Source organism: Ornithorhynchus anatinus, chromosome 4 (assembly GCF_004115215.2).
Source record: "Ornithorhynchus anatinus isolate Pmale09 chromosome 4, mOrnAna1.pri.v4, whole genome shotgun sequence".
Taxonomy (NCBI): Eukaryota; Metazoa; Chordata; class Mammalia; order Monotremata; family Ornithorhynchidae; genus Ornithorhynchus; species Ornithorhynchus anatinus.
Genome location: NC_041731.1, coordinates 118704129 through 118727264, shown reverse-complemented (window position 1 = coordinate 118727264; position 23136 = coordinate 118704129). Strand labels below are relative to the sequence as shown.

General features: G+C 46.4%; 1 protein-coding gene across 1 annotated transcript; it reads right to left on the bottom strand.

The window, feature by feature from the left end:
- LOC114811036 (dihydropteridine reductase-like) lies at positions 1-23136 on the bottom strand. Its single transcript, XM_029062028.2, is given in 7 exon segments — positions 1-65; positions 68-102; positions 4187-4295; positions 8728-8868; positions 11808-11904; positions 19136-19228; positions 23018-23136. Coding segments are annotated over 7 exon segments (624 nt in total). The 5' UTR covers positions 23117-23136; the 3' UTR covers positions 1-15.

Below are 23136 nucleotides of genomic sequence, written 5' to 3'. Positions count from 1 at the left end.
TGGTCATTGTCGGACTTACTCGACCAGGAATTCCAGAGGGGTCCAGGAGCTGAAGTCTGCATCAGCATTGATTTCCTGTTCATCGGCGTATCCAGAGTCACCCTAAGATGAGAAGGATCAGTCTTTTGTTCGTACGGCACTTATACACTATACTCTTCCTCCCCGGGCTGGGCTCTGGAGGACAAGAAGCCCTTGGAAGCCGTGTATCGCGGTAGGGCCGGAATCACATGTTGGGGCAGGTCCATTAAGTCGGCAAAAAGGGAGGAGTACCTTATGGGTCAAACACAGTATCTGACACTAGATTAAATATTTCTTTAATTCATTTTTAATCCAAACACTATAAAAAGCCCAAACGTTAAAATGGAGTTAAATGTTTGCATGTGAAATTTGAACTTAAGTCCTCCCCATTTCCAAAATTAAACATAGCAACAATTAGGTAAAAGATGCATATATCTGATGTTTTAGCATAATATAGTGATTTCCATAGGACCCTTTCGACTGTAAGCTCCTTGAGGGTAGGGATTGCACCTAGAAACTAAACTGTACTCTCGCTAGCACTTAGCAGAGTGCTCTATCCAATGTAAGTACTCAATAAATGCCAAATAAACTTTATTCCCACCTGTGACTTAATTATGACAATGAAAAGTATTTACTATAACTATATTCCCACCTGCAACTTAATATGACAATGAAATGCATTTACTGAGTACCTACTATGTGTAGATCACCGTATTAAGTGCAGAGAGTACATGGAAATTAGCATTGTTAATGCTAATTTCAAGGGTTTTAGTACAGTTCTCTGCATACAGTAAGTGATCAAAAAATATCACTGATTGACTGCCCTCAAGGAGTTTAAAATCTGCCAGGACAGACAAAATACTAAAATAAATTAGAACTTGGCTTTAACAATGACAGGTAACACAAATTATTTCAACTGAATTCTCATTGGTGCAAAATGGAAAAATTACCTACATTTTAATAATAATAATAATGTTGGTATTTGTTAAGCGCTTACTATGTGCCAGAGCACTGTTCTAAACGCTGGGTAGACACAGGGGAATCAGGATGTCCCACGTGGGGCTCACAGTCTTAATCCCCATTTTACAGATGAGGTAACTGAGGCACAGAGAAGTGAAGTGACTCGCCCACAGTCACACAGTGACAAGTGGCAGAGCTGGGATTCGAACTCATGACCTCTGACTCCAAAGCCCGTGCTCTTTCCACTGAGCCACGCTGCTTCTCCTGCTGCTTTTCTTCCCCGTGGCACTTTTTAAGCACTTACTATGTGCCAGGCACCATTCTAAGCACTTGGATAGATATAAACTAATTGGGTTGGACACAGTCCATCTCCCACAAGGGGCTCCCAGTCTTAATCCCCATTTTCCAGGTGAGGTAACTGAGGCCCACAATAGTGAAGTGACTCATCCAAGGTCACATACCACACAAGTGGAGGATCCAGGAATAAAACCTAGGTTCTCTGACTCCCAAGCCCACGCTTTAAACCTTAGGTCACGCTGCTTCTTGAAAGGAGTCAGTTAGTCAATAGTATTGGAATACAATATCCTGCAGGATCAGTACTGCTCTAGGAAATGAGCAGAGAGCAAAAATAAAAACAGAAAAACAGGAAAAGCGGGGACATTGTACCTACCCCCTAAGAAAACTTACAATCTACAAAGAAAAGTTGGATAAACATAAATGAAGAACATTCAAATAAAGATGCATAAGAAAATATACTGGAGACAAACACACACACACATACGATGAGGGGTTTCTGTTGTGACTTTGGAAAGAAGAATGTCATGGCTTAAACATGAAAGCAGGCATTGGTCAAAAAAAGAATTTTGGAGGTAGGGAAAGAAGATGTTTTTCTTTTCCATGTCTAAGATCAAACCAGGTATAAAACATTGGAAAATTATGCAAGTATGGACTAAAGAAAACAATACGAAGTACCAAGATGACAGTGAATGGAAGTAGTTGGAAATTTGACCTTTGGCACCCCTGTAATAACCCTGAGTCAGGTCCAAAGAAATCAGTACAGACAGTGCTTTCCACACAGTAAGCGCTCAAATAAATACAACTGAATGAAGACTACCTATACTGGCTTAAGTAAATTATTTACCCACTAAATTAAATCTGAACATGATTTTTACAAATCAAATACCGAAGCTGTTTCCACGAGACGGGAAGGGATAATTTGGGAGAAAATAAAAAAGAAAGATGGGTCAATTCTGAATGAAAGCTGAGGTGTTTTTTTTTAAAAAAAAATCAAAAAGTGCCTCTCTCTCCACAACTTCCCAGTCATTTATCTGGAATCTGATTTCTCCTGCCATAATTTACTGATGTACCCCGAGTTAGTACTCTTCAAAATAGTTTCATGAAATTTGACTCACAGGTGAAGGAATGCTAAATGAAGCCTAGTTTTCCATAGGAGATAATAGAAAATGCATTCATGTCCCCAAGGTCCCCCCAAAATGGACCAAAACACTACAAATTGTTTTTAAAGTAATTAGAAACATAATTACCTGGACATATAATATAGAGATATACCAATGAAAGACTATTGAGATGTTAATACTCAGTTTTCCAAGTATTATCTTTCATATCTTACTCAGTACAAAGCATATCCAGTGCTAGCACTCAAGAGATCTGTTTGTTATCCATACCACTAGATCTGCCATTATCTAATGCTTAATCACTCTAATCGCATTAGCCGAGAGACTTCAAAGGCTAATAAGGAGAGGAAGGGGTGTATTTCAGCCCATGAAAAACTTTGCATCTTCATCTCCAAGTAAGAGAAGGCTGTAAAACAGAGGAATTAAAATTCCAATAAAGCTATTGCAAAAAAACACGCTAATGGCTGTATCTTCAAACTGGAGTCTTTCCCGTAGCTATCAAATGTTTCCTGCAGTTCCTCTCATGACAAAAGGAGTTTCCGAACACGAATGTATGAGATAAGCTTTTTTGCCCCCCACTTCTCTATCTCTACTTGTAATAATAATAATAATGTTGGTATTTGTTAAGCGCTTACTAGGTGCCGAGCACTGTTCTAAGCGCTGGGGTAGACACAGGGGAATCAGGTTGTCCCACGTGGGGCTCACAGTCTTAATCCCCATTTTACAGATGAGGGAACTGAGGCACAGAGAAGTTAAGTGACTTGCCCACAGTCACACAGCCGACAAGTGGCAGAGCTGGGATTCGAACTCATGAGCCCTGACTCCAAAGCCCGTGCTCTTTCCACTGAGCCACGCTGCTTCTGTTTTATATTTAACGTTGGATTTTCGGCTCTCCTGGAAAGAAAGGCAACCCCATCTCTAGGAGCCTTCCCATTTCCAGAAAACTATTTGCTTTTTTTTTAAAAAAAAAAATTTATGATATTTATTAGGCGCTTACTCTTTGCCAAGCACTGTATTAAGCGCAGGAGTAGCCGTGAGATAAGCAGATAGGAAATAGTCCCCCTTAGGGATTACAGACTAAGCAGAAGGGACTTGGATTTAATCCCCATTTTACAGATGAGGAAACTGATGCACAGAGAAGTGAAGTGAGTTGCCAAAAATTACACAGCGGACAAGTGGCAGAACAAGAATTAGAACCCGGATCCTTCTGATTTCCAGGCCCGTGCTCCATCCGCTAGGTCACACTGCTGCTCATGGGTCTGAATGGTTATGGCAGCCCAGCAAAAATTTGAGCAGTGCAAAATCTATCGCCAGATTTTAAGGGAAATAACCTTGAGCACCTTTATGATAATAATAATTATGGTATTTGTTGAGCGCTTACTATGTGCCAGGCACTGGACTAAGCAGTGGGGAGGATACAAGCAAATCAGGTTGGGCACAGTCCCTGTCCCACGTGGGGCTCACAGTCAATCCCCATTCTACAGATGAGGGAACTGAGGCACAGAGAAGTGAATGAGTCGCCCCAGGTCACACAGAAGACAAATGGCAGAGCCGGGATTTGAACCCACAGCCTTCTGACTCCCAGGCCCTTGCTCTATCCACTACGCCATGCTGCCCCCAGCAAATATGTTTAAATGCTCAAGTTATCCTCCTTCCTTTCAGAGCGGGAGGTGAATGACGGGAGGTCCCGGGAGACAATGATCCTGAATGACATCAGAGAAAGGAATAAAACAACAGCCGGTGAAGGGAACAGAGACAGAGGGACAGGGAAGGGAGAGGGAAAAATCACTCACGGTAAGACAGCAATAGCCGCAGAACCGGGCGGCAAACCACTGTTATTCCCAGCGAGGCTTTGGCAGAGTTGATGTACCGCTCCCTTGGCCATGCCATATCCAATCATGCCTAATCAGTTGGACGAGAAACAGTCTTGCTCACCATCCTTTCTTCGGAGGACTAATCCACTCATCACATTAACGTCTGTTTTAACTGAGACCCGTTCTCGTAAACATCATCTGAGACTGATATTCATCCCACCCTCGGCCCCACAGAACCTCTGTAAACGTCTGTAATGTATTTATTTATATCCACGTCCGTCTCCCTCTCTAGACCGCAAGCTCCTGTTGGCAGGGCAAATGCCTACCTACTCTCTTGTACTATGCTCTCCCAAGAGCTCGGCACAGTGGTCTGCAAACAGTAGGCGTTAGATCCCGCCGACTGACTCATTTGTCACCTCCCACGCTTTTGGTAACCAAAGAATCCCATTTTAGAGAGATGGAAATCGTGTCGCTGGTTACTCTACAACTAGTATTTCAATTCTCCCAGCAACACGCGGTAGTGTTCTGCTCTACCTTCATCTTGTATTCCTTAGCCAAGAAAGACATCGCGGTAACCTCGCAGAGCTCATGGAGGAAAGCCGCTGTCGGCCACAGACACCCAGTTCCAGTGGCCGTAATCCACACGCATTCTCCCCGGTCTGTGTCTGCATCGCAACCCTGGTGGACTCTGTTTCCTGCCAGCTGGATTTCACCAAAGCAAGATAGAGCAAAACAATTTTGAGACTGGAATTTCTGTTTCACATCAACATGAGCGCATGGAACCCTAGGGCAGTCTCTTGGCGGGGGCGATGTTCATCGGTCCGCTCTGCTGACAGAATGAAACTGGGACGAGAGGGGGAAGTCCCCCGGCCACCCTTCGCCCATGCCTTTCTGAGCAGTTTTCAACCTGCGGGTTTAACTCGTGTCTCCCATCGAGGCAAGAAGGAAAAGCTTCAATCGAAGCAGATTTGTGCTATTTTTGCGGGAGTTAGGAAAAGAAACCCAACAGCCAATCAGCCCAGATGTGACTGCCACGGAGAGCAAGTCTTCAGCGTTCTCCTTTCCCACACCCCAAAACTTCGGAACGATCACATCGGAATGGATATGTGTTTTAGGATTAAAATCGGAGTCAAATGCTATTCGGGGAGTGTCGGTGGTGATAGAAGAACTCTGTTCCTGTGACTTCAAGACTGAAAACCTGATTGAATCAATCAGTAGTATTTATTAAGCACTTTCTATGGGTAGAGCACTGTGCTAAGTACTTGGGAGAGTACACTACAACAGAATTGGTAGACAGAATAAATATGACTGATGGTTTGATATGTTTCCTGCCCTCAGAGAGCTGACAATCTAGTGGGAGCTAACTCCCAAGTGCTGAGTACAGTGCTCTGCTCATAGTAAGCACTGAAATATCACTGATTGAATGATTATAGCCATAAGTATTTCACACGATCCAGTCATAGAACATTCTGTCAAAAAGAGGAGAAAGAAAATAACACAAATCCACCCAGGCTGGAATCACAGCTATAGCTAGGCAGGCAGTGGTTTTGGTAGCCACTTTGGTGTTAGCCACCCACACTGGCCAACTATTTTTGTGGATTAGGACACTATTCAGAAAAAGTACTACTAGCTTGGATAATTTTATTTAATTCTGTTCCCTTGGTGACAAGCATTCAGCATTAAAACATCTGTGATGAGAGGAAGGGGCCTATTGAGCTCTGCAACTCAAAACTACCTGTGAGCCCAGATGGAGAATTAGAATTTCTAAAGGCTACCTGAAGGTACAAAATTTAGCTGTTGCAGAAGTGATTCATTGTATTGGTAACAGAACAGATTTAATTGATAAACTAAATTGCACGGTTTTCTTCCTCCAGATCTAAATATTTGCACTCTACCAAGCGCCTAGCACAGTGATCTGCACAGAGGGGGTGCTCAATAAATACCACTGTTGATAGTGATAATGATGTAGTCCCCAGTAATTTCAGATACTTAAGCAATTACTACATTCCAGGCACTGTACTGGGGTAGATACAAGTTAATCAGGTTGGACACAATCCTCCCCACATGGGGCTCACAGTCTAAATCAGAAGGAGGAGGATTTAATCTTTATTTTATGGATAAGAAAACTGAGGCACTGAGCAGTCAAGCGACTTGACCAGGGTCACACAGCAGACAAAGTGGAGCTGGGAATAGAACTAAGCTCCTCTGACTCCCAGGCCCACGTTCTTCTACTAGGTCACGCTGCTTCCAATTGTAGGTGGGATCCGTATTACCCCATTTTCAGTTGCCAGATTTTTTTTATTACCTTTCTTGTGAATTGGACCCAAAACAGTTAACATCAACTAGAAATATTTGCTCACTACTGCAGTGGAAAACTCACCAAAATGGCTACAATGGGACCTGGGAAAATTCAGGGAAATTTCCTCAAATGACACAAAATAGCACCGAGGAGGTCTATAAAATGGGGACCTCTTTTTGCCACCGTATATTGACGGGGGAGACCACAGTCCACGGAAATTAAACCAAGATACGAGGGAAGAAGAGCTAATTATTTCAATAACTCCACCTGAGGGCCAAAGGGCCAGGGATGTTTAAAAGACATGTGCTGAAGTTGAACACCAAAAATCATTTGCAGTTCCTGTCACCTCTATGTAATCATGTGCATGTGTGGCTAAGAAGTCCCCAGCCTTCATGAGGCCTTAATAATAATAATAGTAATAATTGTGGTATTTGTTAAGTGCTTACTATGTTCAGAGTACTGTTCTAGTGCTGGGGTAGATACAGGGTAATCAGATTGCCCCCCACATGGGGCTCACATTTTTTAATCTCCATTTTTACAGATGAGGTAACTGAGGCCCAGAGAGGTTAAGTGACTTGCCCAAGGTCACACAGCAGACAAGGGGTGGAGTTGGGATTAGAAACCATGACCTCTGACTCCCAAGTACGTGCTCTTTCCACTAAGCCATGCTGCTTCTCAGCGTGAAGCTTAAGTGACTGAAACCATCCAGCTCAAACAGGAAAGCAAATTAATCGGGTCCCCTGCCTTCCCAAAGTATCAAGGGAAAAGAATCTAGTTTTTTCTTTTAATTTCAAACGATATAAGATGGGATCATTCGCTCTAGTAAAGAAACACTTTTTTTTAAGAATCACCTTCACTCTGCAGAGTATTCATTCATTCATTCAATAGTATTTATTGAGCGCTTACTATGTGCAGAGCACTGTACTAAGCGCTTGGGATGAACAAGTCGGCAACAGATAGAGACAGTCCCTGCCGTTTGACGGGCTTACAGTCTAATCGGGGGAGACGGACAGACGAGAACAATGGCACTAAACAGCGTCAAGGGGAAGAACATCTCGTAAAAGTATGGCATCCTTTGCTGAGTTTAGAATGTAAATAAGAGCAAGCCACGTCAATGGGAAAAATTGCAATTTGTAAGTAAATAAAATTATTTTCCAAATGATAAGTGGGTCGACCTAATTTACATAATCCAAAATATTTACTATCTTAAGAAAACAGTCTCTGACAAAAACCTCCTCATTCAATAAAGTCACTTTTTGTGTGTCTTTTTTAAAAAACTTCACAAGGGGAAGAACTGTTTCAGTTCAATCGATTCTTAATAATGATGGCATTTGTTAAGCGCTTACTATGTGCAAAGCACTGTTCCAAGCACTGAATTCTTGGCTAAATGGTGACAGAATCAAGGGAATGTTAACCCTTGATTCCTCTGGTTTGTAAATGCTTCCAGACTTCCCTGTTTCTGAACACAAGGAGATGAGATTTAAGACTACGAAAAAATTGATTTTAAATAACTAATACAGGTGGAAGATCAAACCCGAAGCACAGCCAACTGGAATCAGAACAAGTCCAGCGTTTTAAAGACAAATGACATTTGCCTTTTCAACAAGCATTTACTCCAGAAAAGAGACATTTATGAAACGTTTTTCAAAAAAGGTTTCTTTTCGTTTTCTCTCCTTTCTAACCGGTGCGCTACCTTTGCCATCATTTTGAAAACGTCTCTGCCGACGGCTGCGTTGTAGAACGCGGAGTTTCTTCATGCTAATTACGGAGCATGTAAACAGCTCCGTTTACAAGAGAGCGGGCCTAGGAACGTGTTGTCTTACAAGCTACTCTGAGACATTTACGGTGACTTTAAAGAGCAAAATTAAAATCTTCCATCCCCCAAAAGCTTCGGCTTATTCGCCCCAAGGCCTTTTACCCTAGCATTTCTGAATGCAAGACTCAACCACGTACCGCAGCTGAGATGAAGACGCTACTTGCCACCTCCTGGTCGCCCATCCAAATCCCTTCAACCTGCCAGAGAGGAGTGGGACGGGATAAGAGGGAAGTTCAGCGCCCACTCGAATTTTCTCTCCAGAAAGGCGCTAGCCTACTCCGAGGGTGCATCCCGAGGAAGCACCTCCCCGAACTCGTCAGCTGGAATCGGGCAAAAGGGGCAACTTGGCTCCCCGAGGGCTGGAGGTTCTTTCCTCCTCACCCTCCCCGCGCCCTCCGTACGTACCTGGGGTGCCATCCAAAGCGGCCTTGGCCCCGGCCAACGTCAGGAGACCCCCTTCCTTCAGGTGCTTGGTGGCGAGGTGGCTAGAGATCGTTGAGGTCCACATGCTCTGCTTCCACATCAGGTCACAGTTTTTGAACAGAGCTAATGGCGAAATAAACAAGTCAGCCACAGGGGATAACGAGGGCGGGTCCCGTCTCCGAGGCCGGCGGACAGCCCGGAAGCATGGCCGTACGCTGGCCCTCCGGAGCTCGAGTTACATCTCTCCCTGCCTCTGGCCTCCGGCGTTTCAAATTAAAATTAAGATGAGGAAGAGTGGCTCTATCTGATGCCGAGATTTTTAGGGGAATCTAATTTCATTGACTCGGGCAAACCGTTACCTTCAGTGCAATCTTTAAAAATGCACTTTTAAGCCTGTACACTGCCCATTCCCCACACGCTCAGGGCTGCTTTTTCAATTTTACTTTCAATTACTTACTTTAACTGGAAATTATTTTATATCTGCCTTCCCATTAGAGTACACGCTTCTTATGGATAGGAAATGTGTCACTTGCCTGGTTTTACATTTCCCAAGAGTTTAGTCCAGTGCTCTGCGCATAGGAGAGATTAAATAAATACGACTGCATAACCCCCGGTGCAGTTCATTTTTGTGATATTTTCACAAGTGCTTAAAACAGCATATTGCAGCTAGTGGGCTCTCAATAATCGATCACTCAGTCATATTTATTGACTACTTAGTGTAGGCAGAGCACTGTTCTAAGCACTTGGCTGGTAGACATGTTTCATACCAAAGATGCCCCATGGCCTAAATGGAGTGAGAGAACCTAGGTTCTAATCACAGCTTTGCCACCTGCTTGCTGTGTGACCTTGGGCAAGTCACTTAGTGTCTCTGTGCCTCAGTTTCCTCAACTGTTAAAAAAAATGGGGAGGGAGAAACCTGTTCTCCCTCCATCTTAGACTGTGAGCCCCATGGGAGACAGGGCCTGTGTCCAACCTGATAAATTTGTATCTGCCTTAGAGCACAGAATAGTGCTTGGTATATAATAATCACTCAGCAAATATCACTATTGTTATCATGATTACTATCATTATTATTACTATTATGCTACTTAACACAGTCATAACTATTACAGCTACTAAGCAGTAACTATGTTGCTTAACCCCAGCCACCGGTCCAGATGGGCAGACAAAACCTCTTGCCTCTTCCTCCTCCTCCTCATCTTCGCCCTCTCCGCTCTCCGGCCACAGCCACGTCACAAGGCCATTTCCCGATCCCCGTGTTCCCACTGGATTTCAAGTTGGGAAGGTTGGAGCTGGAAGCAGGATTCGAGGAAGGATCTTACCAGTGCTGAGTTCACCTTCCAACCCGCTGAACCTTTTACTTCCAATTCGGAAGAGGTTCTTCTCTGGAACCGAGAGCTGAATTTCCCTCAAATGGGGCGGTGGGACGCTTAGGACGTACCCTTGGCCATCTCCTCTTCCACCCCATCAATCCCTCTCTTCCCACGCCTTTCATTTGATTCCAAACTTCCCCACCCCCGCTGGAAGGCTGACTTCTAATTACTATAATTATGTTTTTAGATCAGCCACCCAATGGGAGTCAGCCATCCAGACACAAAAGAAATGTCATTTTAAACAGCTGAGCTATGAACCTCGTCTATGAAATAAATGGAGAAAACACAATAGGTGTTTGTATAAATCTAACAGGGACTTCATGTCCTCTGTCCAACAGCAACAGGAAAAGACATTTTCTCTACGCCCAAATAAAGCAAGCAAAGACGAATTGGTCACGAATGTGCTGGTGCTCCCTCCTTTTTAATTGCCACGTTCACCTTAATATAGAGATTTTCTCTAACTAGATCTCTTGGGATCTCAGAATCAACTCCTTAGTCAAGCGGTCAATCAGTGGTATTTATTTGGTGCCTACGGTGTGTGTGCAGAGCACTGTACTAAGCGCTTGGGAGAGTACAGTACAACAGAGTTGGTAGATGCAATCCCTGCCCACAGTGGAGCAAATGTCATCTAATAATAATGATAATTATGGCATTTGTTAAGCGTTTATTGTGTGCCAGGCACTGTACAGACTGCTAGTTTGGATACAGCCAATCGGGTTGACTGGGGCTCACAGTCTTAATCCCCGTTTTACAGATGAGGGAACCCCACAAGTATGGCCTGAATGGAGATTCAGGACGCTTCATTTTACTACTTAAGCCCTGATATTTGTGACCCTTGCAGTCAGTTCTCCTTTAATGAGCACTTTCACTCTCCATCTGGGCTAGGACAGACAATTAGGGAATGTCCTTCCAACCCTAAAGTCTGTCCGGATAGGATAGAGATAATAATAAAATTATACATTATAATTACCACAGCAATTATCATTAACTATTAATTGTTATAACTAATTATGTGACTTAATTGATCAATTTATCAATTCTTTTATTAATAAAATAATTATTAATGATGACTGTCATTATTACTGGGCTTGTTTAGTGCTTACTATATGCTAAACACTGTTCCAAGTGCTGGGGTAGATACGAGTCAACGAGGTTGGACACATCCCTGTCCCACACTGGGGTTTAGACTCAACCCCCATTTTAGAGATGTGATAACAAGAGGCCCAGAGAAGTGAAGTGACTTGCCCAAGGTCCCACAGCAGACACGTGGCAGAGCCGGGATTAAAACCCAGGTCCTTCTGACTCCCAAGATGGGGGGTCAATGCTTGTGCGTAAGCAAGCGGTGCTGGTCAAGTTCTAAATATGGCAATATGATGCCCCCTTGATAATAATAATCATGATGGCATTTCTGAAGTGCTTACTATGTGCGAAGCACTGTTCTAAGCGCTGGGGTTGATACAAGATAATCAGTTTGTCCCATGTGGGGCTCAGTCTCAACCCCCATTTTACAGACAAGGGAACTGAGGCCCAGAGAAGTCAAGTGACTGGCCCAAAGTCCCACAGCTGATCGATGGCAGAGCCGGGATTAGAACCCATGACCTCTGACTCCTCAAGCCCGAGCTCCTTCCGCTAGGCCAGGCCGCTTGGAACCCCAGTGCGGGAAGAGTACGAATGGAGAGAGCAGCTTACATTTCGCCTTGGCACTGCCTCCGGCCCAGCCACCGGCCACACAGAGGATGGCATCCACCTTCCGCTCGCCTAAAAGCTTGTCCACATCCACCGTCACCTTAAACACAGGAGAGAACACCAGACGATAAACATTTGGACACCGAAGAACTGAAGACCGGAACGGATATCTGTATGCCGAAGAGCACCTGTTTTTCATTTGATTTGCCAAAAATATAGTTTAGAATTGGATTAAGGGATGAGATTCAAATCTTAAGACTCTCTGGAAACCAGAAAAAAAAATCAACCGCTCTGCAACCATATCCCAGGTGTTCCTCCGGACAAACCACTTACAACTGGGTCCCAGCTAGGCTAAAAAAAAAGCCCCACGCCTCTATCTCATGAGATAGGATACGAGTCCCAAGGCAGTCTGCTGGAGCACAGCTTTAGGGAAAAACAAAACTACAAGCTACTTCTTGAAGCACTTACGCTCATCCAGAGAGGCGGCACGGAGGAAAGAGTCAAATTCTTGGAGGCGAAGGTCTTGGGTTGAGCCCCAGCTCTGCTACTCGCTTGCCAGGTGATTTGGGGGCAAGCCATGAATCCATCAGCGGTAATCAATGAGCACTTTCACGGTGCAGAACACCGTACTAACCTCTCGGGAGTGTACAATACAACGCCTCTGCCTACGCTTCCGCTTCCGTATCTGCAAAGTGACCCTTTCTCTACCTCATCAGGTTGTGGTAAAGAGAAAAATGAGCTAAGTAATGTAAAAACGCTTCAGGAATAAAGCACTGAATAAAATCCAGGTATTATATGAACTTTAGAAGATACGATCAAGGACCGCTGTGAATTAGATTAAATAACAATCGGGCCAATCAATGGTAGTTATTAATTGACCCTCTAGACTGTAAACACCTTGTGGGCATAAAACGTGTCTACCCACTCTGTTCTACTGTAGTCTCCTAAGCGCTCGGTACAATGCTCTGTACACAGTAAGGTCTCAATAAATGACTGAATGATTGATTGATTGACTGAGCACAAGAAAAGTCTGCTCAAAAGCCATTCTGCTGATCAGCCCCATTTTACAGACTAAAATTTTCAGTTTTCTCTGTCAGGTGTGCATGCCTTCCAATTGCATCATCTAGGATGCTTTGGTAAATCAAAACTCAAGTTCCTTGTGGTGACGGAACATTTCTATCAATTCTGTTTTTCTGTACTCTCCTGAGCCCTTAGTACAGTGCTCTGCACACAGTAAGCACCCAACCAATACCGTGATTGACTGTCCATCATCAGTTTCAGTCCATCATTTCATTCCCTGACCCATTCTGAGATTAAATTATCCCTTGGAGAATATGGTTTATAGGTGGATTTCTTTTGTCCCACAAAGCCTCCTCCATTCTCCTAGTTTCATTATAATACTATTATGACTATTATTACTACTACTAATAATAATAGTAACAGTTACTATGTGCTATGTACTGTTCTAAGCATTGAGGTAAATATAAAATAATCACATCAGATACAGTCTCTGTCCCGCATCAGACACAAAACCTAAATAGGAAGAAGGACAGGTATTTACTTCCGATTTTACAGGTGAGGAAACGGAGGTGCAGAAAAGTTAAACGACTTGCCCAGGGATGCAAGGCAGGCAAGTGGCAGGGTCAGGATCGGAACCCAGGCCCAATGACTCCCAGGCTTGGGCTTTTCCCACTAGGCCACGCCGCTTCCTCGGTCTCTCGTTAAACTTTTGAAAAATCCTGTAACCTGGATATCTTATTGATCTTACTTCCATCGTCCGTATTCTCGCCCCCTGCACGTTCAGTGGGCATCGTCTCAATTGAGGAGTTATCTCCTGACATCCACTGAGTACATTTTATTACTATTAATAATAATAATAACAAAAACAAAAAATGTGGCATTTATTATGTGCTTACTATGTGTCAAGCCGTAATCTAAGCACAGAGATAAATAATAGATAATCAAGTCGGACACAGTACCTGTTCCACACAGCGTTCATGATCTAAGAAGGAGATCAGTACTGAATCCCCATTTCACATAAGGTAACTGAGGCACAGGGAAGTCAAATGACTTAAGGGTCACAGAGCGGTGAGATGGTGGGACCCGGATTAGAACCGAGGTCCTCTGACTCCATGGCCTGAGCTCTTTCCATTAGGCCAGCTGCTCCTCAAAAAAGATTCAACTTTGCGGAGCTCAGTGGGGAGGCTTTTGCCAAAACAGAGGTTTAGCACATTAAGCTATGACTACAGATGGACGATTAGCTTTTAAGGGTCAGATTCTGTTTTACACGCACACCTTGGAGGTCTGTATTTCGATCACGCTGGTCCCGAGACTTATCATACGCTGTCTTGACTAGTGCATCGGCCTCTTCGCTGATCTCCCTGTCTCCCGCTTCTCCTCTCTGCCATCCACACGTCACTCTGCTGCCCAGCTCATTTAAAAAAAAAAGTTCAGTCTGTATCTTTCCGCTCCTCTAAAACCTCGAAGGGTTGTCCACCCACCTCTGCAACAAATACGAACATAAATCCTGTTCACCTCCTAGTTCAATCCGGCCCACACGATCCACTCTAAAACCAACCTAACTTCTGCACCTCCATCTCGTCTCCCACAGCGTCTGCTTGTTCACATCCTCCCTCCCTCTTCATATCTGACAGAACACTTCTCTCCCCACCTTCAAATCCTTCCTAAAAACACATATCCTCCAAAGGTTTTTCCCTCACTAAGCCCTCTCATTTCTCCTATTGATCCTTCTTCATGAGTTTTCTATTGCACTTGCATTATTATTAATAATAACAATGATAATGATAATAGTTGTGGTTTTTTTAAGCACTTACTCTGTGCTAGGCACCCTGCTAAGCGCTGGGGCGGATACAAGCAAATTAGGTTGGCCACGGTCCCAGGCTCAGTCTTAATCTCCCATTTTACAGATGAGGTGTCAGGTAAAAATATGTAATTTGCCCAAGTTTACATAGCAGACCCCTTTTTTACGCACTTGATAGGCACCCTGCCGCAGGCTCTCAGCACAAATATATCTATCCTTATTCTCCATCACCCTCCCAACCCATCTCTCCCCCTGCCCTCTGTAATCTCCTCGCAAGCAAGGGACATGTCTACCAACTCCACTGTACTGTACAGTATTATTATTATGGCTTTTGTTAAGTGCTTACTATGTGCTGAGCATTATTCTAAGCGCTGGAGTAGATACAAGGTAATCAGTTTGTCCCACGTGGGGCTCACAGTTTTAATCCCCATTTTATAGATGAGATAACTGAGGCACACAGAAGTAAAAAGACTTGCCCGAAGTTACACAGCAGACAAGTGGCGGAGCCGGGATTAGAACCCGGATCCTCTGACTCCCAAACCCGGGCTCTTGCCACTAGGCCACGCTGCTTCCGATGACACGGTAAGCACTCAATCGATCAACGATATTCACTGAGCGCTTACCATGTGCAGAGCACGGTACTAAAGCACTTTGGAGAGTACAACACAACAGACTTGGCAGACACGTTCCCTGCTCACAATGCACTCACAATCTAAATCACAATAATAATGGTATTTGTTAAGCGCCTATGTACAGAGCACTGTTCTAAGCGCTGGGGTAGATACAGGGTAATCAGGTCGTCCCACGTGAGGCTCACAGTTAATCCCCATTTTCCAGACGAGGTAACTGAGGCACAGAGAAGTGAAGTGACTCACCCACAGTCACACAGCTGACAAGTGGCAGAGCCAGGATTCAAACCCATGACCTCGGACTCCCAAGCCCATGCTCTTTCCACTGAGCCACGCTGCTTCTGCTTCTAAATACGCTGCTTCTAAATATCACACTGCTTCTAAATACCACTGATAGATTAGATAACAGGCTCCTTCCCTTCTCTGCAACCTCTTAGCTTAATCTCTACTATCGTGGTGGAGATCACTTTGAATTCAACGCTTTCTGCTCACTGGCTCCTGATTGGTACCTTTGCAGAGTATTTTGTTTTCTCATCTGGGTAATTCTATATTGGACTGAATCTCCTCTATTGTGAGCCATAAGGCCAAAGTAAGAGTTGTTTTAACTCAGTCTTAATGTGGGATAAAGAAAATTGAACCAAAAGGCAGGAGACAGTTCACTCGAAGTAGCTCAACCTTAGCGTTTAAAGTGAAACTGTACAAAAAAAACAAAAGAGTTTGATTTAAAGTTTCTCCTGATTTATTTTTAGGAGCCTGAAATGGAACGACTTTAGAAAGCTTTGAATTATAGAACGAAAGCAGACAACTGGGGAAAATAATTGAGAACCAATTTTGCAACTGAAAAACTATTGTTTGTTCTCTTTTATTCCCCACCTACTGATTGTCGCCACCGTGCTGCATGTTCAAATTCCCTTAGCCCACACCTCCATTTTTTTCGTCGACATTTGTTACAACAGAACTATATCAGTGAATTCATGGAAACCCAGATATGAATTTTTGGGGGGGGGGGGGTTTGTATTTGTTTAGTGCTACGTGACAGGCACTGTACTAAGTACTGGGGTAGATACAAACTAATCAGTCTCTGTTCCACGTGGGGCTCACAGTCTTAATCCCCATTTTACAGATGAGGAAACTGAAGCAGAGAGAAGTTAAGTGACTTGCCCAAGGCCACTGAGCAGACAAGTGGCGGAGCCGGCGTTAGAACCCAGGTGTTTCTGACTCCCTGTCCCATTCTCTATCCACTCGGCCACGCTGCACAGGCTGATTTTCCTTTCCTAATTTTTGCAGAATTCTAGACTATGGAGCAGGCGAACAAAATTGACTCAAAACATGGGCCATCCAACATTTATCGGTTTAGTGATGGCCAGTCCAAGGCACCACAGTCGCACACAACTCATCAATTCTTTCTCCCACCATTATGAATCTTTTCTGTCCGGGTGTCCCTCATTACATCAACGGCAGGAGGGCAGTGCTGGTGTAGCTGGCTGCTGCTGCCGGCCCTCAAATCCTCCGTTCAGTTCTGAGCACTGGGTGGGATTACTGGGAACATCACTGATCGACAGACTGGGTCCAAAGGCCTCTCCTCCATCCTAATCCTCCGCGACCTCTCAGCTGCCTTCGACTCCGCAGACCGCCCCCTTCTCCTGGAAACGTTATCCGATCTTGGCTTCACCGACACTGTCCACTCCTGGTTCTCGTTGAGGCAGGGTCGCGCCTACCGACTCTGCTATACTGAACTCTCCCGAGCACTAGGTAGATGGCTCTCCCCACGGTAAGCGCTCAATAAATATGATTCATTAGACTGAAGCAACTTCTGGAGGCTGGCTTATTGGTAATAACTGTGGTATTTATTAAGGGTGTAATAGATGGCAAGTACTGTACTCAACACATATAAGCAGGATACAGTCCCAGTTCTATATGTGTTTACAGTCCAAGGGAACTTTGAAGAAACTCGATTGTTTGGGAAGGAGTGTGACCTTGTGGAAAGAGGCCAGGCCTGGAAATCAGAGGACCTGGATTCTCATCTGTGATCTAGAGCAATTTATCTGTACCTCAGATATTTTAATCATCTGTAAAATGGGGATTACGACTGCGATTCTCATGTGGGGGAAGGGACTGTTTCCAATCCAATTTTGTTGTATCTACCCCCGCGCTTAGTAGAGTGCCTGGCACACGATGAGTGCTTAAAAATATCATAAAATAAAAATTGATCACATCAGAGGAATCAAGGATTTAAGGGCTCAACAAGGGCATCTGGCCGTGCGGTATTTTTTCCAACCATTTTGATAATCGCCGCAACTTCAGGATTGCAGAGAACCTAGGATTTCTCATCTAAAGACAGAATATACATTACTGGTGGCAGGTATTAAGGGCTTATTGTGGGCAAAGCACCATACCGAGTGCTGGAGAGAGAGTACAAGAGAGTTGGTTGACATGATCCTCGCTCACAAAGAGCTTACAGTCTAGAGAGGCATTAAAACAAATTAGAGATAGGGAATATGGCGGAATATAATGAAATATCCATAAATTCTGTGATACTGTGGTGAGTATCGAAGTCAAATATATAGGTGAGGCACCAGGGAGAGCAAATGGAGATATGAGGATTTAGTTAGGAAAGGACTACGGGAAGAGATGTCATTTAAGGAGGACTCTGAAGGTGGGGGGTGGGTGAAGGTAGGAAGGGAAAGGGAGTTTCGGGCCAGAGGGAAGATAAGGACTAGGGGTCGGTGGTCAGACTGGTAAGACTGAGGTACAGAGAGGAGGTGGGCCTTAGAGGAATGAAGTGTGGAGATTGGGTTGCAGTAAGACATCAGTGAGGAAACGGAGGGAGGGCAAGCTGATTGCTTGCCTTAAAGCAGATGGATGTTTTTTCCTCAGAAAACCCCATAGCCTTGCCCCCTATTACCTCTCCTCAATTCTCTCCTTCTACGACCCAGCCCACAGACTTGGCTCCTCTAGTACTAACCTCACTCTGCCCCCATCTCCCCTGTCTCACCGCAGACCCCTACCCCACGTTCCGCCTCCGGCCTGGAACGCCCTCTCTCCTCAAATCCGACAGTCTCTCCCCTTCAAAGCCTTATTGAAGGGACATCTCCTCCAAGAGGCCTTCCTAGACTAAGCCCCACTTTTCCTCATCTCCCGCTCCCTTCGGCGTCACCCTGATTTGCTCCCTTTGCTCTTCCCCCCTCCCGGGTCCACAGCACATATCTGTAATTCTATTTATTTGTACTGATGTCTGTCTCTCCACTCTAGACCGTGAACTCGCTGTGGGCATGGACTGTCACTGTTTATTGTTGTATTGTACTTTCCCAAGTCCTTAATACAGTGTTCTGCACACAGTAAGCACTTAATAAATAAGACTGAGTGAATGAATGAAGTATGGACTGGAATGGGAGAGACGGGAGGCATCGGGGAACATTCTGGATACACGGAGTCTTAACACTGTGGTTCTTTTGCTCAGATAAGGAATTGCTGACTGACGGATACAAAATACCCAGGCTCTGGCAGAATGTTTCATCTGAAACGGAGCCAAGAAAACAACCACTCTAAAGTGGTAAAAGCAACAACAATGAATTGATTAAGGTCTTTCTCCGGGGCCAAGCACTGCTCTAAGAACTGGGGTAAATATGAGAGGATGAGACTGGTCACCTGAGCCTGCCCCACTCAGTGTTGGATGTCTAAGGGGGGAACAGGTATCAAACAAGATGAAGAAGCTAAAGCACAGAGCAGAGAGATGACTTACCCGAGGCTACACATCAGGAAAAGTGAGGGAACCGGGACTACACCCCATTTCTCCTGTTTCCCGGCCCTCGGCTCTTCCCACTCGGACACCCTGCCTCCCACCTTCCCGAGGGCGGAGCAACTGCAGTTCTCATAATTACCTGAGCTGCTTGTTCGGTGAAGGAGTCTGTCATTTTGACGATGACACTGGCGTGGGCTTCTTCATTTTCGACCACGTCGATGCTAGCGACCCACTGGCACAACAAAGAGAGACAAAGTTAAGCGGAGACACCCTGGGCTCGCTGTCCCCGATCGAGGCACGATTCATGGACGGCTTTCCCTGTGTGATGACTCGCTACTGTTATAGTTAGTTACTAAAATATAGTTAGAAACAGCATGGAGTAGCGGATAGAGCACAGGCCTGAGAGTCATGGGTTCTAATCCTGGCATCACCACATGTCTGCTGTGTAGCTTTGGGCAAGTCGCTTCACTTGCATAGAAGCAGCGTGGCTCAGTGGAAAGAGCCCGGGCTTGGGAGTCAGGGGTCATGGGTTCGAATCCCGGCTCTGCCACTTGTCAGCTGCGTGACCGTGGGCAAGTCACTTCACTTCTCTGGGCCTCAGTTACCTCATCTGTAAAATGGGGATTAAGACTGTGACCCTCACATGGAACAAGCTGATGACCCTGTATCTACCCCAGCGCTTAGAACAGTGCTCTGCACATAGTAAGTGCTTAACAAATACCAACATTATTATTATTGCTGGACTTTGGCAGTCACTGTCTGGCCCAATTTATTTTTCAACCAAAATGCCTATCGTGCCCCTCGCCGGGTCTCCCCTTGGGGGTCTGGTTTTTCTCTCCCCCAACCCCTGGCTCACACGCATCTGACAATTCCTCTGGTTAGAGCCCGGGCTTGGGAGTCAGAAAGCCATGGGTTCGTTCATTCATTCATTCATTCATTCATTCATTCATTCATTCATTCATTCATTCATCGAATTTATCGAGCGCTTACTGTGTGCAAAGCACCGTACTAAGCTCTTGGAAAGTACAATTCAGCAACAAATTGAGACAATCCCTACCCAACAATGAGCTCACAGTCTAGAAGGGGGGAGATAGTAATAGAGGCAAATGAAATGGCATCAATAACACCGATATAAATGATCAGAACTACAGACATGTACACAACTTAAATAAATCGAATAGTGAATATGTACAGATATACCCAAGTACTGTGGGGCGGGAAGGGGGTAGAGAAGAGGGAGTCAGGGCGATGGGGAGGGGAGGAGGACCCAGAGGAAATGGGGGGCTCAGTCTGGGCTCTGCCACTCATCTGCTCTGTGACCTTGGGCACGTCACACGACTTCTCTGGGCCTCACTGACCTTGTTAATGAGATGTACATCACCTTGATTCTATTGATTTGCTATTGTTTTAATGAAATGTACAGCCCCTTGATCCTATTTATCGCTATTGTTCTTGTCTGTCCGTCTCCCCCGATTAGACCATAAGCCCATCAGAGGGCAGGGACTGTCTCTATCTGTTACCGATTTGTCCATTCCAAGCGCTTAGGACAGTGCTCTGCACATAGTGAGCGCTCAATGAATACTAATAATAATAATGTGGGTATCTGTTAAACGCTTACTATGTGCAGAGCACTGTTCTAAGCGCTGGGGTAGATATAGGGTAATCAGGTTGTCCCACGTGAGGCTCACAGTCTTCATCCCCATTTTCCAGATGAGGCAACTGAGGCACAGAGAAGTGAAGTGACTTGCCACAGTCACACAGCTGCCGAGTGACAGAGCCGGAATTCGAACCCATGCCCTTTGACTCCCAAGCCCGGGCTCTTTCCACTGAGCTATACTGCTTCTCTATTATTGAAAGGAGAATGAATGAATCTGGAAAACGGGGATTGAGACCGTGGGACAGGGACAGTGTCTAATCCAGCTCGGATCCACCCCAGCGCTTAGTACGGTGCCTGGCACACGGCGCTTAACGAAAGCCACCAGTCTTCTTATTTTTTAGGATTAATACGCTACCGATGTATGTTCAGACTTAAGGCCGTCGGCAGCTGCAAAGACGGGAGGAGGGAAAGGAGGAGCGGGGAGACCCTCCTGCCCAGATTTAACCTCCTGGTTGTCTGTTTCCAGGGATGGCTCCCCGCAAAGTCCTACTTATGAAGCAGCGTGGCTCAGTGGAAAGAGCACGGGCTTCGGAGTCGGAGGTCAGGGTTTCGAATCCCGGCTCCGCCACTTGTCAGCTGTGTGACTTTGGGCAAGTCGCTTCACTTCTCAGTGCCTCGGTGACCTCATCTGTAAAAACGGGGATGAAGACTGTGAGCCCCCCGTGGGACAACCTGATTCCCCTGGGTCTACCCCAGCGCTTAGAACAGTGCTCGGCACATAGGAAGCGCTTCACAAATACCAACATTATTATTACTCAGAGGAGAGGGGCTCAGCCCCGGGGGGCAGAGGGGACAGCGAGGGCCCAAAGGGTCATCCAAAAGACCGATTCCATAAACCTTGAATCTCCGCCGATAAGGGATGTTTAGACAGCAAACACATCTATCTGCTCAGTCGGGCAAAAATCGAAGGCTGGAGGGGGAGGGACTCCAGCCCTCCCCGCACCCCTTATCTGGAACCGAAGCCACAGAGGTCTTTCCAAGTAAGACTCGGGGAGAGGGGGAGAGGGGGGTTCGGGGGGAGGGAAGGGCAGGATGGTGGGCGAACCCATGAGGTCGCAGGTCAACTCGGCCTCTGGCGCAGGCAGGAGAAGGGCACCCAAGGGGCGGGGAAGGGGAAGATGGCCTACGGCCGGCTTGGTCGCTGCACTCTAGTAAGGACGAAAATAATACTGATGATATTCGTTAGCGATAATAATGTGGGCATTTGTTAAGCGCTCACTATGTGCAGAGCACCGTTCTAAGCCCTGGGGGAGATACAGGGTCATCAGACTGTCCCACGTGAGGCTCAGTCTTCATCCCCATTTTACAGATGAGGTCACTGAGGCCCAGAGAAGTGATGTAACATTAATGATAATGTTGGTATTTGTTAAGCGCTTACTATGTGCAGAGCACCGTTCTAAGCGCTGGGGGAGATACAGGGTCGTCAGGTTGTCCCACGTGAGGCTCACAGTTAATCCCCATTTGACAGATGAGGGAACTGAGGCCCAGAGAAGGGAAGCGACTTGCCCACGGTCACCCGGCTGACAAGTGGCGGGGCCGGGATTCGAACCCATGACCTCTGACTCCCAAGCCCGGGCTCTTCCCGCTGAGCCACGCTGCTTCTTTAAAATGGGATTCGTTAAGCGCTCACTATGTGCAGAGCACCGTTCTAAGCGCTGGGGGAGACACAGGGTCATCAGCTTGTCCCATGTGAGGCTCCCGGTCTTCATCCCCATTTGACAGATGAGGCAACTGTGGCCCAGAGAGGTGAAGTGATTAGACCGTGAGCCCGTCACTGGGCGGGGACTGTCTCGATCTGTGGCCGAATGGTCCATTCCGAGCGCTTGGTCCGCTGCCCTGCCCATAGAAGCGCTCCATAAATACTATTGAAGGAATGACTGGGCCAACCCAGGTGGGATGGGAGGGAGCGGGCCGCCCGCCTCCCCGCGCCCCGAGAAGGCAACGCCCGGGCCTCCCCGGGGCCCCCTCAGCCTCCCCCAGAATCCCCCGCGCCTGACTTTGGCTCCCCCAGCCTCCCCCAGAATCCCCCGCGCCTGACTTTGGCTCCCCCAGCCTCCCCCAGAATCCCCCGCGCCTGACTTTGGCTCCCCCAGCCTCCCCCAGAATCCCCCGCGCCTGACTTTGGCTCCCCCAGCCTTCCCCAGAATCCCCCGCGCCTGACTTTGGCTCCCCCAGGCTCCCCCAGAATCCCCCGCGCCTGACTTTGGCTCCCCCAGCCTTCCCCAGAATCCCCCGCGCCTGACTTTGGCTCCCCCAGCCTCCCCAGAATCCCCCGCGCCTGACTTTGGCTCCCCCAGAATCCCCCGCGCCTGACTTTGGCTCCCCCAGAGCCCCCCCGCACCCGCCAGGCCGCGTGCACTTTACCCAGTTTTTGGCTTTGAAGTAGTGCACGCACTGGGTGCCCAGGGCCCCTCGGCCCCCGTACACCAGCACCCGCCGGCCCTCCGCCGCCACCGCCGCCATCGTCCCCCGCTGCCCCGGAC